The sequence below is a fragment of the Microcaecilia unicolor genome, chromosome 6 (assembly GCF_901765095.1).
Source record: "Microcaecilia unicolor chromosome 6, aMicUni1.1, whole genome shotgun sequence".
Taxonomy (NCBI): domain Eukaryota; kingdom Metazoa; phylum Chordata; class Amphibia; order Gymnophiona; family Siphonopidae; genus Microcaecilia; species Microcaecilia unicolor.
Window position 1 is genome coordinate 234020569 of NC_044036.1, and position 16081 is coordinate 234036649.

Sequence of the window (16081 nt, forward strand, 5' to 3'; positions counted from 1 at the left end):
AAATGATCACATCTACATTTAGCATGAATATGCGTACTTATAGTATTCTATAATTCAAGTGCGTACACGTTTGCAATGGCATTGCATATGATTTGAATTGAATTGCTGTTTGCCTATATTGGTGTGTACGTATTACTGTGAATTGTCATCAATAAAAACTGTTGAAACATAAGCACTGCCCACGCTTCACCAAAACTCCGCCCTTGTGCATGCTCACAGTGAACGTACATGCATGCCATGACACATGTACTTTTACTGGTTGGTAGTTTATAGAAGATCATTTATACGTCTGTGTTGCCTCTTACACATGTAAAATTATTAAAGTACTGACATTTACATATGTTATTTGTACCTAAAACTGGGCACCATCTTATAGAATAACCCATAACACCTGTAAAGCAGTTTATATGGCACACGTTTACAGTATCTGGAAACAAAGTCAGACAGTGTGCCCCTTGAATGGAATTGTTACAAATTACTGACACTTACATTGTCCCTATAAGTGGGAGATTGGGTGGGTGCGTCTGGGTAGGGGATGTGACCTTATGCTGTTTGGGAATAAAGCTCCTGGCAGTGGGAATTCACTGTTTCTTCAGGCTACTCATAAATAGCCTGAAGATGCTAGCAACATACCTGGTGCCAGTCTCCACTACCAGCTGGTTTCTGACCTCTGCCTCTTGCCTGGCTGGCTATTTGTTTCTCTGAGCCATAGCCTCACGTTAGGAATGTTTTCAGTTTATTTTTGGTATAGTGCTGAAATCTTGACATGTCGCACGCATGCCATTTTTTCACACTTCTCTTGTATGTCTTGGTCTGCAGTGCCCACTGGAGGTCACACAGCCCTTTCGGGATGCCCATGTCATTGGTCCCCAGAGGCATGTCACTTCTGCTCCCACCCCAGCTTGACACCTCCTTTAGTGGAACCCGTTTCATTGTTATACATTATGGCCTTTCAGAATATTTCCATCCAGTAAGTTTATATTTTGAGTATTGGCATCATCTACATTTTTGGAATGCAGGAAGTCCACAAAAGCTTTGTGAGGCAGTGAGGTGCAGGGCTGAGTAAAAAAGTTTTGGACCATCATTTTCTATATAGAGAAACCAGGTGCCACAATTCAGAAACTTAGTAAAATATAATAAAAGTCCATTTGGTCTCATCTAGGTTAAGAAATAAACAGCCATTGACAGACCGTACTTACCCAACTATCAGCTGGTAGGGAGGCAACTTCCATGGTGGCACGCAGAAACCTGGAATCATGATTTCTAGCATCGGTACTGCTTCCTTCAATAGCCCTGTCGACAAGTGAGCTGTACCTATAACTCCCACATGGCAGTGCACTGTGCTACTGCCAAGTCACAGGACTACAGCAAAGGGGACGTGCAGTACCCTGTTCCTTACCATCTGTTCAGTATCCTAAGATATGGGTCAAAGGTTTGATCTTAATGGATCATACATTATCATGCCTGTTGCTCATATGGGGTCTTACCATGGATTTGAATGTTCCTACCTAGCATGTTATAATGCTGGGGGTTTGTCTTTTTAGACCAGTGTTTCTTAAACTCGTCCTGGAGTACCTCCTAGTTAATCTAGATTTCAGGATATTCACAATGGGCCAATATTCAGACCGCTAACTTCCATGGTCGGTAGACAGCCTGGATATTCAATGCTGGGCCATTTCCGGTGACTGGCATTGAATATCTGGTTTATTTTTAGCTGGTTTAAAGTTAACCGGCTGCCTCACTATTCAAAGATAGCCAGTTAACTTTAAACCAACTAAAGATGTACCAGCTATTTAAGCGGTCTGATGTGACTGCTTCCAGTACCCTGATATGGATTGAATATATGTGCAATATAGCCAGTTATCTCCTAGGCACTGAGAATATTCAGCGGGGGATAATCAGCTATAGCAGCTAAATTCACCACTGAAACCACTGCCAAGTCCATAACATCCCAACTTGAAATTGCCCCAGTCAGAGTCCATAACAAATCCTTACCCGATCAACTGAATTGCGCCCTGTTTTACAGACCACCTGGTAACTGGAATGAAAGCCAGCCTAATTTCACAGATTTCATCTCTAACATTTGCGTAAACAATTCCAATATACTAATACTAGGTGACATAAACCTTCACCTAGAAGATCCCAATTCTACCAACATACGTGAATGTAAGGATTTCCTCCACTCTTGGGATCTCAAATGGCCTCAAATGCAAGCTACCCACACTAGAGGGCACACACTGGACCTCTTATCACACAAACTGTCCATAGACCACAACCTAATAATAAAAGAGATCAACTGGACATAAAACACCTTGGATCAATCACTATAAATTAAACCTATCCTTAAATTGGCGGAAGAAAGGTTCATATTCTATACAAGATCATACAACCTACAGTACAAGAGGGCAAATAGACCCAAAAGCTTTCTGGCAACAGATATATGACAACGATTGGACTACACAAATGGACTCCTTACATTACCTCTTTCATTGGGAAGAAAGATGCAGAAGTGTATTAGATGAAATTGCACCCTTAAGAACAAGAACATCAAGAAGACAAAACTCGATACCATGGTTCAATGACGAATTAAAAAAACTCAAAACACAATCCAGGAAACTCGAATGAGCATGGAAAAAAATGAAAGATGAACACACACTCAACGCATGGAAACAATTACATAGAAAATACAAATATGCAATACGACAAACCAAAAGGTCCTATTACAAAACTAAAATTGGACCGGATTACAAAGACCTTAAGAAATTATTTCAACTAGTAAATAAGTTAATAGACACCACTCCAATCACCACAACCAATATAGACATCCCATCTGCAGACAATCTTGCTAATTACTTCAAAGAAAAAATTATTAAATTACATAGCACACTTCCTCAGCATAACTCCGATTTAGAAAACTTCATCAATGACTTGGACCTAACCACCGACATATACCCAGCTGATTGTATCTGGACAACATTTGCTTTCCTCACCATTGAATCAGTTAAACGGGCGACTCATAGGTTTTTCAATACCTACTGCAAACTGGATACCTGTTCCAGCCATCTACTTAAATCTGCCCCCGATCGTTTTATAGCAGACCTCACATCCCACCTAAACTTTTTGTTCCAACATGGTCTCTTCCCCGAGGAATATGGCAACATCCTACTCACCCCAATCCCAAAAGACACCAAGAAAAAAACAAACGATCTCACCAATTATCGCCCAGTTGCATTTATCCCACTAGTAGTCAAATTGATGGAGAGCCTGGGTACCAAACAGCTTACTGACTACATGGATAAATTCTCATTACTACATGAATCACAATCAGGATTCCGCCCCCACCATAGTACTGAAACTGTCCTCCTAATCACCCTCCTGGCCAAATTCAAGCAAAAAATAACAATAGGTAACAGCATTCTTCTCCTCCAATTCGACATGTCGAGTGCATTTGACATGGTAAACCATAATATACTACTAAGACTCCTAGACCACTTTGGGATTGTTGGAACTATATCTAACTGGATCAAGGGTTTTCTATCCACCAGGACATACCAAGTAAAATCAAATTCAAACATATCACCACCGTGGAAAGCAGCCTGCGGAGTACCTCAAGGATCACCACTATCGCCAATACTCAATATAATGATGATCCCATTGGCAAAGTCCTTATCTAATAAAGGCCTAAATCCATTCACCTATGCAGACAATGTTACAATCCACATTCCCTTCAGACACGATTTGACAGAAATCACCAATGAAATCAAGACTAGCCTGAACACCATGAACTCATGGGCAAACTCATTCCAATTGAAATTGAATACTGAAAAAACACATTGCCTCATCCTCTCATCTCAACACAACAAGTACGAACCCACAACCTTAAATATTCCAGATCACACCCTCCCTATCTCAAACTGCCTAAAAATACTCGGAGTCACAATCGACCGCAACCTTACTCTTGAGAGCCAAGTTAACTCTGCAACAAAGAAAGTGTTCCATTCAATGTGGAAACTTAAATGAGTAAAACCTTTTTTTTTCCCCGAGGGAAATATTTCATAACCTATTACAATCTATGTTTCTAAGCCATGCAGACTACTGCAACAGAATCTATGTGGGATGTAAAGAACTACTCATAAAGAAACTCCAGACCGCCCAAAACACAGCAGCCAGACTGATATTTGGTAAAACACGATTTGAAATTGCTAAACCTCTCTGAGAAAAACTGCATTGGTTCTCAATCAAAGAACGCATTATCTTTAAAATCTGCACCTTGGTCCACAAAATTATCTACAGCGAAGTCCCAGGATACATGACAGACCTTATAGACCTACCAACCAGAAACAAAATCGGATCATCACGAACATACCTAAACCTCCATTAGCCAAATTACAAAAGTCTCAAATACATCTAGCTTCTCCTATATAAGCACTCAACTATGGAATGCACTGCCAAAATCTGTGAAAACAATCTCTGACCATTTAAACTTCAGGAAATCACTAAAAACCAACTTGTTCAAAAAGGCTTACCCTACGGTCCCAACTTAAATCCCTACACCCGGAAACAAGCTAAGCCCATCGGACTGGACAATTTACAACTTCCCTCTTTTAACCCCCTTTGTGTCTGAATCGCACCTAGCTATTCGTCCTCAATATAACCTTATATTTCTCTCTCTACTGGACTTGGCGAACGCCTTTAAGGTATTATGTAAGCCACATTGAGCCTGCAAATTGGTGGGAAAATATGGGATATAAATGTAACAAATAAATAAGTATCTCCAGATAGCTGGTTAAGTGCCATTTAACCGGCCAGGTGCCGTTCTTTGCCAGTTAAAGGGTTTTGAATATTTGGAGGTTTGAATATGCATAAAAGAGATTTGCATTCATTGCATGCAAATCTATCTCATAAATATCCTGTAAAGCAGATTAGTTAGGGGGCATTCCAAGACTGTTTGAGCAGCACTGCTTTAAAGGAAGTTCACCAAGATAGTAATTTTCTGTACCATTGCCATGTGTTTTCTAGGGAGTGGTTGGGCAGGGGCTTGCATGTATGCAAATACTTTTGAAAAATCATATATAGATGTATGTTTTAACCCAGAAATATTGTGTGCCCCAAGTGGCAGGAGTAATTGTGTGTATATAATTCTCCTGAGGTTATTTTCAAAGCAAAAGTTTGACTTACAGATGGCTGCGTCAGTTTAGCTAGTTAGAAACATGAATAATTTCACCATCTGCATGGAGTAAAACTAATTTGTGGAAATTCTTTGAATGGTATCAGATATGTTCTTCTTCTGCCTCGTGCTGACGGGTTTTCAGTGTGGGACTTCAGCTCTCTGTTTCTTATGTGCAGCTCCTTTACAGAGGCTTCTACAGTATTTTTTCTTTCCTTTTGGTAACAGCATTTGCTGATCGTCGAGAAAGGAGCTTCAGTCGGTCATGGAGTGATCCAACTCCTATCAAAATGGATTCTATCCATGACTCCGGTGAAAGTGAGTTCTGAGAGATCTATATATTGCTTAACCCTAGCAAAGGAATGTTGTGTGTTATGAACTGTTTGAATTTGATGTGGAATTTAAGAAATAATGTTAACACAGCAGTGCAGTGTGAAGGACAATTCTATAACTGGGCACCCACATTTATGCGCCTCTTGTGCATGTGAATGTACAGAGTACCTCCACTTTCATAGGTAAGTGTACACTTATGCACATTAGTGGCAATAAAACAACCGAACACTATTCTGTGAGAGCATGCTACAGAGGTGTAGCGCATAAATGCAAGGGGGCGTTCACATGGGCAGAGCATGGGAGGGGCTTGGGCGGGGCTGCATGCATGCAGCTTATAGAATACTGTCAGTTATGTGGGTACCTGCTGTGTTTAGCTGCCTGCAATTATGCTAGGTCTATGGCTGGTGTATCTGTGTAAATGTAAGATACTGGGTTATGGTAGTATTTTATACTGGAATCTGGGTATCCAGATGCCATTATAGAATAGGCTCTCATTGCATGGCATTGGGGCACCTAAAAGGAGATGCCCACAGAATTGCTTCCTTAATGTTTACTTTATGATTTAATGATTATTTTAAGTATGACTACTAGATTTGTTCAGTTTGTTCAGAAGAGATGCTGTGAGAGGACTTCCAGAGGGAGAGAACTTCATTGGTAAGAATGTGCTGAGACATTGCTTTTAAACTTGAGGAAAAGTAGACTTAGAGTTAAATAGGTAACCTCAGAGTCTTTATTTGAAGTTAATCTACTCACTTAGCAAAGGAGTGTAAGGAATAGATTTTTTTAGCATATAAAGTTTCTGTTTAAGAACGTAAGAAAAGCATACCGAGTCAGACTAGTGGTCCATCTAGCCCAGTATCCTGCTTCCAACAGTGGCCAATTCAGGTCACAAGTACCTGACAGAATCCCAAATAGTAGCAAGATTCATGCTACAGATCCCAGGGACAAGCAGTAGCTTTCACCATGTATATCCCAATAGACTTTTCCTCCAGGAACTTATCCAAGCATTTTTTTTAAACCCAGATATCCTAACTGCTGATATCACATCCTCTGGTAATGCGTTCCAGAGTACACCTTTATCCAGTGATGTACCTAGGCTAGCTGCCACCTGGAGAGGGTCACCGCTATGCCCCCTCCCCCCAGCACATCACCTCCTCCCCCCAAAGCACATCACTCACCTCCCCCTTCTCTGAAAGGCATCATCCTAACCTCCTTGTTCCTCACCACCTGGGGGTGCACAGAGCAGTTGTGCGGCTGTCGGCTCTGCTGGTCCCCTGCCACGAACAGGAAGTAACATCAGAGGGGACAGGGAACAGGCAGAGCTGACAGCTGCGTGACTGCTCTGTGCACCCTCCTGCTGCCTGCACCTGGGGCAGACTGCCCCCACCTTTGGTATGCTAGAGCCTTTATCCACATGTTTATGCATTAAAAAAATGAAGCAAATTGGGGAGGCAAGACTTTCCTTGGCTGAATCCATGTTGACTCTGTCTCATTAAACCATGTTTGTCTATGAGTTCAGTGGTTTTATTCTTTATAATAGTTTCCATTATTTTGCCTGGCACTGATGTCAGACTTACTCCTGGATCTCTTTTTAAAAATAGGTGTTACATTGGTCACCCTCCAATCTTCAGATACTATGGACGATTTTAACGACGTTAGACTTCACTGATAGCAGATGTGCAATTTTAAGTTGATTTACTACTCTTTAATCTGTTGATTTGGCTCAGTACATCTTCCAGGTTCACTGAGATTTATTTCAATTCCTCTGCATCATCACCCTTGAAAACCATCTCTAGTAGATGTAGATCTCATATCTTCTTCAGTAAAGACCAAGACAAAGAATTCATTCAGCCTCTCTGCTATGGCCCTGTCCTCCCTGAATTCCCCTTTTATTCCTTGATGATCTAACAGTCCCACAGATTCCCTCACAGGCTTTCTGCTTCTGATATAGCAGTGAAAGTTATTACTGTGAGTTTTGCCTCCAAGACAAGTTTCTCTTTGTATTCTGTTATGGCCTACTTTGTCAGTGCTTTGCATCTAACTTGCCAGTGGTTATTTGCTTCTTATTTTCCTCATTCAGTTCTTTTTTCTCCATATTCTGAAAGATGTTATTTTTGGTTCTAATAGCCTCTTTCACTTCTCCCTTTAATCATAGTAACATAGTAGATGACGGCAGAAAAAGACCTGCACGATCCATCCAGTCTGCTGAGGAGGAAGGAGGTGTTTTAGAGAGCTCTGCAGACTTCCAGTGGAAAGGGAGTGAGACCTAGCTCCCTCCTCAAAGATGAGGAGGGTCCCTGGGGAGAAGGCGTCAGGAAAGTCCCAGGCTATGGGGCCTCCTGGGGCCCGGGACCAGAAGGCTGAAAGGAGTGGCTCTCTCCCTGGTTTGACTACCGGGAGAAGGGAAAGGAGTCCAGTGGACCGAAGGGAGAAGCAGCCTAGTGGAGGCCACCAGAGTATTTCCCCCTCCATGGCCCAGCTTGCGGAAGGTAAGCGAGAAGACAGTGGAGGGGGAGGAAGATAGTACAGGCCCCAGAAGGGCGCTCCCAAGGAAGGGAGAAGGAAGAGGCGATGGAAGTTTGCCAGGAGCCTTTGCTGGAGGCAGATGAGAGTGAGGAGAGTGGATCGTCAGATGAGGAGTTCCTTGAAGTGAGCTATGACCCTGATGATCCAGCAAGTAGTGTAGTAAATATGGTAAGACGAATTAAGCTGGTGGAAAAAGAAGTAGTGGAGCTAGGAAAACGTCTGAAAATGGCAAGAACTATGTGTAAATTTGCCCCAGCGGAGCACAGACAAATGTATGTTAAAGAGGAAGCCCGGATATCGAAGTTGTTGGGGAAAAAAGAACACTTGTTGAACTGTTTAAAAAAGGGCTCTGTGAATCCTTTGAGGGAGCTCTATGTTAACCGAGAAAGGATGGCTTCTATATCAAAGTCTGGGGGTTCAGGAACACTACAGTTGAAGCAAGCTTCAGTGTCTTCAGCAGCATTAGAACCAAAAGAGTTGTCTGGGTTCAGAGGTGACCCCACTTTAAAATACATGAGACAGTTGGCAACACAGTCCCGAGCACTTACCCAGCAGCCAGAGGATAAGGAGGCAGCGGCAGGACATGGCTCTGAGGTGGGGGTTGGAGCGGAGATCCTACCTGTGGAGGGGAGGAAAGAACTCAGTAAATTGTCAAAACTCCAGATAATGGAGGCAGCAGAGGGAGACGCAGGTAGCAGCATGTTTTCTACAGAGGTGGTGGTCGAAGTCTCAGAGGGCTTACCTGCAGTTGTGCAAACAGCAGAGACAGTTGCTGTGAAGGAGGTCCTGTCAAACAAGTGTGGGAGGATTACTCAGGCACAATCCTCCCGCACTTTCCCCAGATGATCAATGCTAATAACTTGCTTAAATTTGCATGCTATTAGCATTGATCAGTGGGGAGTTACTTTCCCGCACTGTTCTGGCGCTGTTTTTAGGGCGCTGTTTCGGAACAGTGTGGGGAATGGATTATTAGGGCCTAAGACTTACAAAGTTCCATAGGTTACTATCAGGCTCATTTTCAAAAGAGAAGAACGTGCAAAAAGTGACATAAAAGGCACATGGACGTCTTTGTGAAAGAAAGACGTCCAAAACCAATAATCAAAACAGAGACTAAAAGACGTTCTAACCACAAGGATGTCCAAGTATAGACATCTCCATAGGGGGCATGTTAGAGGCATGTTTTGGGTGGTGGTGTGAAATGGACGTCTCCAGCGTATAACGGATAGCAAAATGTTTTCACCTTGGAGGGAACGTGCATATAAAAGCATCTTAGGGTAAGAGGTAAGTTGTCTTTCGATCCATTAGCGATTTTGTGGAGTTGGAGAGTGGAGGAATAGTTGTTTAGAGAGAAAGTTGAGAGTTGTTCAGTGTCCTGTTACCTTTGTCTGTGTGCCCTAGTCTGAACGTTTTCACCCTCACTTGCCTCTTTTGTGTTTGACCTTTTCAGCTTTCCCTAGCTCCCAACCCCAGTCACTACTACTCCTTCCTCTGTCTCCCCCTCCCCTCCCCTCTCCTCCCCTCCCCTCCCCATCCATTCACTGTCCCCAAGTTCACATTTCATTCATTACATCCCCTTACCTGTTTGTTGTCTGTGTTTCTCTCTTTGTCCTGTGTGCTGCTGCTGCTGCTGCTGCTGTGTGTGTGTTTGTGAAGACTGTCGGTTGCTGTTTGGAGAATGAGTGGCTAGAGGGTGTGGCAGGAGAGTATGCAGTGGGTGAGAGAGTGATTCCTGTTTGGCTGTGCTGTGTGTGACTGCATTGTTTGGCGGTGGTGGGAGAATGAGTGTCAGCTGGTGTTTGTTGGTGGTGGGTTTCACCAGGTTGGTAGGGAGAGGTGAGCACTGGTGTCATTGCATTGCACCTGTAGTGTGGGGAAATGGATGCACTGAATGCACAGGTGGCTCACATGTTGGAGGAAGAGGAGAGGCGACACATGAAATACTCACATCCCAGAGTTTTCAGGCCCCATACCAGTTTCCTAGACCTTACTGACCAGTAGTGTCTCAACAGGTACCGCTTTGACAAGGCTGCCATTCAGCACCTTTGCGAGCAGCTCTAACCCCTCCTGCAGGCCAGGACCCATAGGAACAATCCCATCCCTGTGCACCTCAAGATCACCACTTCTCTCTCTTTTTTTGGCCACTGGGAGCTTCCAGTCTGTGCTAGCTGTCAACACGGGCCTCACCCAGCCTGCCATTTCTAACTGCCTCACCCAGTTCCTTGATGCCTTTCTTATCCACACCTTGGAGTACATCACCTTCCCCACCACCCCCCAGGCCCTGCAGAACAACATGACTGACTTCTACGCCGTAGCTCGCTTCCCCTCACTCATAGGCGTCATTGACTGCACACATGTCGCACTCAGACCCCCCCCCCCCCCCCCCCCCCGGGCACGAGAGGCCACCTATAGGAACAGGAAAGCATTCCACTCTATGAATATGCAAGTTGTGTGTGACGCCCAGGGGGAGATTGTAGACGTGTGTGCCCGATACCCAGGTTCAACCCATGACGCCTACATATTACAGCACTCAGGAATCTTCCGCAGGTTTGACCGAGGGGAGATCACCGGCGGATTGCTCCTAGGTAAGTGCAACATGGATCTGCCAAAACTATTGCTCCTCCACCGGGCAACCCTCAGCACTGTCTTCCTCCAGCTCACTCCACAACCCACTATTCCCACCCCACCCCCACAATGTACCCACTCCAAACAATACACACTCATGTTTCTCATCCTGCTTCTCCCCAGAGGTGACAGAGGCTACCCACAGCAGAGTTGGCTCATGACCCCCATAGTGCACCCACAAACAGGACCAGAGGAGTGCTACAACAGCAGACATCGGACCACACGTGACATCATAGAGCACACCTTTGGACAACTGAAAAACAGGTTCTGATGTTTAGATCGTTCTGGAGGGGAGCTCCTGCACAGCCCCCAAAAGGTGGCTAAGATCTTTATGGCCTGCTGCACTCTACATAATTTGGCCCTTCTCAGAGGACAGACCCTCCCAGAGGAGCCACAGCAACCAGAGCAGCAGGCCCCAGATCAAGAGGATGAGGAAACCCCTCCACCTCCGGCCACATAGCAGAGTGCTGGGGGTCCAAGCCAGGCAAAGATTCATCGAGACAAGTTTTTTGTGACAGTAAGTAAACATTTATTGCAGTCACATACTAGTTATACACCACCACCACCCCCTCCCACTACCATCAACCTCTCTGTGCATATTCCCCTCCCTCCAACCCTCACACTCCTTTCTCTCACCTCCCAGCACACCCCTATCAGGGCGCTAGTGTGCGCCTGGAGGTCATGACGTAGGCCCTTCTATTCCAGGAAGGACTGTGAAAGACAGGAGAGCTAGATTGAATCCTGAGATTGTTGATGACTTTTTATTTATCCACAGATTAAAAAACCATAACAGTGCTTTGGGGCATAAAGAATGTGTTGTATTTTATACCCCTGGACATTTTAACAGTGTAAATTAGAATTCCTTGGTGTAGAGAAATCACCTATTGTTGAGGTTGGAAGGGTAGAGGGTGGTGGTGAAAAGGGAAAAATTAGGTTCTTACCATGATAAATTTCTTTCCTTTAGTCATAGCAGATGAAGCCATTACGTATGGGTTGTGTCCATCAACCAGCAGGGGGAGATAGAGAGCACTCAACTTTTCACAGTGCCTCATGGCCAGCTAGCTCCACTGCCTCTTCAGTATTTGAAGCTTCCAAAGCAGTATGGCAAACCGCAATGGGAATAACATGAACTTTCCTCACAGCGAACGATGGCCCTTAACAAGGGCAAAACAAAAAAAACAAAAAGGCACACAACTGCTTACAAAACAGTAGATAAAAAACAACAAAGCAGTGGAATCAAATGCATTTATTGGAACAATACCCGACGTGGCCACGTTTCGCCCTCAGGCTGCGTCAGGGGTATAAACTATAAAAACAAAACACAAGTATAAAAACATGTATAACCATACATATTAACAATGTCATAAGCATGATTCAACTAATAAAAGGCAATTATTTAAAAAAAGAGATTCAACATATATAAAACAATCCTTTAAGAGTTCTAAAAAAATATGTATAGACATACATGATATCATCTGTAAAACAAATATTTATAATTATAATTAAAATCATACATCACATAACATTTTTAATCAGAACATCTACAATTACTCATATCACATTTATAACTCTCAATAAAAAATGTTAAGATCATACAATTAGAATCAAAACATTTCAATGAAGAGGGGAAGAAATTTCTTTATACATACCTATCAAAAGTGTATGTAAATATATCATACACACTAGTAGTTCCAAAAATCTAGTTCTACACATATAAAAACAAAAAATAAAAATATCATCAGACAAGAAGCATATCTAAATGTGCACAAAACTTTTAAAAGACTCTAGACATTCTAGTTTCTCCACTGATATTCTTAACACAAAACCAAAAAAACTCCTTAGAAATAAATAACCAGTCCACATTACTGCTAGAGGCAGGAAACAGTTCACTGAATAAAAGACTTCTCACAAAAATATAACAACAGAGGAAGCACTGCAAGCACTCAATCTATATGCTATATGAGTCATGGGTCTCACAGAAGCTAGTAATGCTAATGCATATCAGTTCAGTTGGAAGTAGCAGATAAATGGGTAAGTGTTTGCTTTATTTCTGTTGATCTTGCACACCTTTGGAATATGTAGGGAGTCTAGTTGTGATCTCATTGAAACGTACTAGATGTTGTTTTTAAGATTGAGTGCTTGCAGTGCTCTCTCTGCTGTTACATTTTTGTGAGAAGCTTTTCATTCAGTGAACTGTTACCTGCCTTAGCAGTAATGTGGACAGGTTATTTATTCCTAGAGTTTTCGGTTTTGAAAGCATTGTGTTTATACCCATTTGTAAGCTTTTATTAATTTAGATCAACAGTTTTGTAACCTTTATGAACATTTCACAATTAAGCACTGTTTATTTTAAAATCTGGCTCTCCAATGTAAAATAGCTATCTGGCCCTTTAAGATACTTGCAATGTGCTTAGAGATGACCTTTAACCTTATGATGATGCTATATGAGTCATGGGTCTCAGAAGCTAGTAATGCTAATGCATATATCAGTTTAGTTGGAAGTAGCAGCAGTGTTGCCAGGTGGGCGGTTTTACCGCCCAATTGGGCGGTTTTCCGCGACCCGCCGCGGGAAATTTTTGCCCGCGGCGGGTTGCGTTTTTTTGGGCTGCTTTTTGGGCTTCGGGCGGTTTTTTGGGCTGCTTTTTCGGCTGCGGTGGGCGGGGTTAGCGACATTTTTGGGCGGGGTTAGTGATGTGGGAGGCGGGGCCGATGATGTGGGAGGCGGGGCCGATGACGTGGGAGGCGGGGCCGATGACGGCGGGGGCGGGGTTGATGACGGCGGGGGCGGGGGTGATGACGCGGGGGCGGGGGTGTCAGGGGCGGGGTTTGAGTTTGGGCGGGTTTTGGGCTGGATTTTGGGCTCCTTTGGGCTGGAAAAATATTTTCCACCTGGCAACCCTGAGTAGCAGATAAATGGGTAAGTGTTTGCTTTATTTCTGTTCATCTTGCACATCTTTGGAATATGTAGGGAGTCTAGCTGTGATCTGATGGAGAGGTACTAGATGTTGTTTTTAAGATTGAGTGCTTGCAGTGCTTCCTCTGTTGTTATATTTTTGTGAGAAGTCTTTTATTCAGTGAACTGTTTCCTGCCTCTAGCAGTAATGTGGACTGGTTATTTATTTCTAAGGAGTTTTTTTGGTTTTGTGTTAAGAATATCAGTGGAGAAACTAGAATGTCTAGAGTCTTTTAAAAGTTTTGTGCACATTTAGATATGCTTCTTGTCTGATGATATTTTTATTTTTTGTTTTTATATCTGTGTAGAACTAGATTTTTGGAACTACTAGTGTGTATGATATATTTACATACACTTTTGATAGGTATGTATAAAGAAATTTCTTCCCCTCTTCATTGAAATGTTTTGATTCTAATTGTATGATCTTAACATTTTTTATTGAGAGTTATAAATGTGATATGAGTAATTGTAGATGTTCTGATTAAAAATTTTATGTGATGTATGATTTTAATTATAATTATAAATATTTGTTTTACAGATGATATCATGTATGTCTATACATATTTTTTTAGAGCTCTTAAAGGATTGTTTTATATATGTTGAATCTCTTTTTTTAAATAATTGCCTTTTATTAGTTGAATCATGCTTATGACATTGTTAATATGTATGGTTATACATGTTTTTATACTTGTGTTTTGTTTTTATAGTTTATACCCCTGACGCAGCCTGAGGGCGAAACGTGGCCACGTCGGGTATTGTTCCAATAAATGCATTTGATTCCTTAACAAGGGCATAAACTCAAAAAAGGAAGGAATGAACTCATCCTCCTGAAGGGAATAAACTCATCCTCCACTTTATATAAACGGAGGGAATACTTGCATCCTCCTGGAGGGAATAAACTCATCCTCCCAAAACATGAACTGGAGGGAATGAACTCATCCTCCTATAACTGTAACAAGAATCCTGAAGACTGTTTTCCGACTCCCCAAGGAAGGAATATAACTTCAGGAAACAAGAACAGCACCTAAAATCAGAATCACTGCAGTACAGACAATCATACAGGGAGGGCTCATGGTTTCATCTGCTATGACTAAAGGAAAGAAAATTATCATGGTAAGAACCTAATTTTCCCTTCTTTGTCATCAAGCAGATGAAGCCATTACGTATGGGATGTAACAAAGTAATCCCTAAATAGGGTGGGAACAAGCCACACCACGCGCTAGTACCTGTGCTCCAAAACGCGCATCCCTCCTGGCAGCCACATCCAGCCTGTAATGTCGGGCGAAAGAGAGCTTAGAAGCCCATGTTGCAGCACTGCAAATCTCATGAAGAGATAGTGCTCCAGTTTCTGCCCAGGAAGAGGAAATCGCTCTTGTGGAATGTGCCTTAAAGGCTTCAGGTGGAGCCCGGCCAGACAGCAGATATGCTGAAAAGATAGCTTCTTTGAACCAATGGGCAATAGTGGCTTTAGACGCTGAAGACCCTCTGCGAGGACCTGCAAACAGCACAAAAAGATGATCAGAGGTCCTGAAAGAATTTGTAATTCGCAGATACTGCAACAGAGTCCTGCGCACATCCAAAAGGTGCAACTGCCCAAATGAATCTGGAAACTCCTCCTCAACAAAGGAGGGAAGAAAAACAGGCTGGTTTAGGTGAAACGCTGACACCACCTTAGGCATGAAGGAAGGCACGGTCCGAACCGTGACCCCTGACTCTGAGAATTGCAGAAAAGGGTACAGGACAGCGCCGTCTCGCCGAGGTAATGGCCACTAAAAAGACGTGTCAAATCAGTGTCAAATCTTTCTCTGAAGCACACCAAAGCGGTTCAAAGGGAGCCCCCTGAAGGGCCTTCAATACTAACCCCAGGTTCCAAGCTGGACAAGGTGCCCGCACGGGAGGACGGAGCCGAAGCACCCCTCTAAGAAACCGTGCCACATCTGGATGAGCAGCTAAGGACACGCCTTCAACCTTGCCACGCAGGGAGGCCAATGCTGCCACTTGCACCCGCAGGGAATTATAGGCCAAGCCTTTGTGTATACCATCCTGCAAAAAGTCCAGAATCGGCGAGACAGGAGCCCGCAACGGAGAAAGCGCTCTTGAAACACAGCAGACTTCAAACTGGCGCCAAATCCTGGCATAAGCCACGGAAGTGGAGCGCTTACGGGCCTGCAGGAGAGTGGAAATTACCTTATTTGAGTAGCCTTTATCTCTCAATTGCGCCCTCTCAATCGCCATGCGATAAGACCAAAGCGGCAGGCGTCCTCCATGGCCACCGGACCCTGTGACAACAGGTGCAGAACCAGAGGTAACGGAAAGGGAGCCTCCAACAGCATCTGTCGGAGGTCCGCATACCAAGGCCTCCTGAGCCAATCCGGGGCGATGAGCACCACTTCTCCTGGATGCAGCCGAATCCGCAGGAGCACTCGCCCTATCAAGGGCCACGGAGGGAAGACATGCAGCAAGCCCAGGGGCCAGGGTTG

General features: G+C 43.5%; 1 protein-coding gene across 1 annotated transcript in view; it reads left to right on the forward strand.

The window, feature by feature from the left end:
* NSMF (NMDA receptor synaptonuclear signaling and neuronal migration factor) overlaps positions 1-16081 on the forward strand; it is a 742397-nt gene that overhangs the window by 477535 nt on the left and 248781 nt on the right. Inside the window, exon 7 of the mRNA XM_030206612.1 lies at positions 5396-5485. Within this exon, the coding sequence (XP_030062472.1) occupies positions 5396-5485 (90 nt within the window). The remainder of the gene's footprint in view (positions 1-5395; positions 5486-16081) is intronic.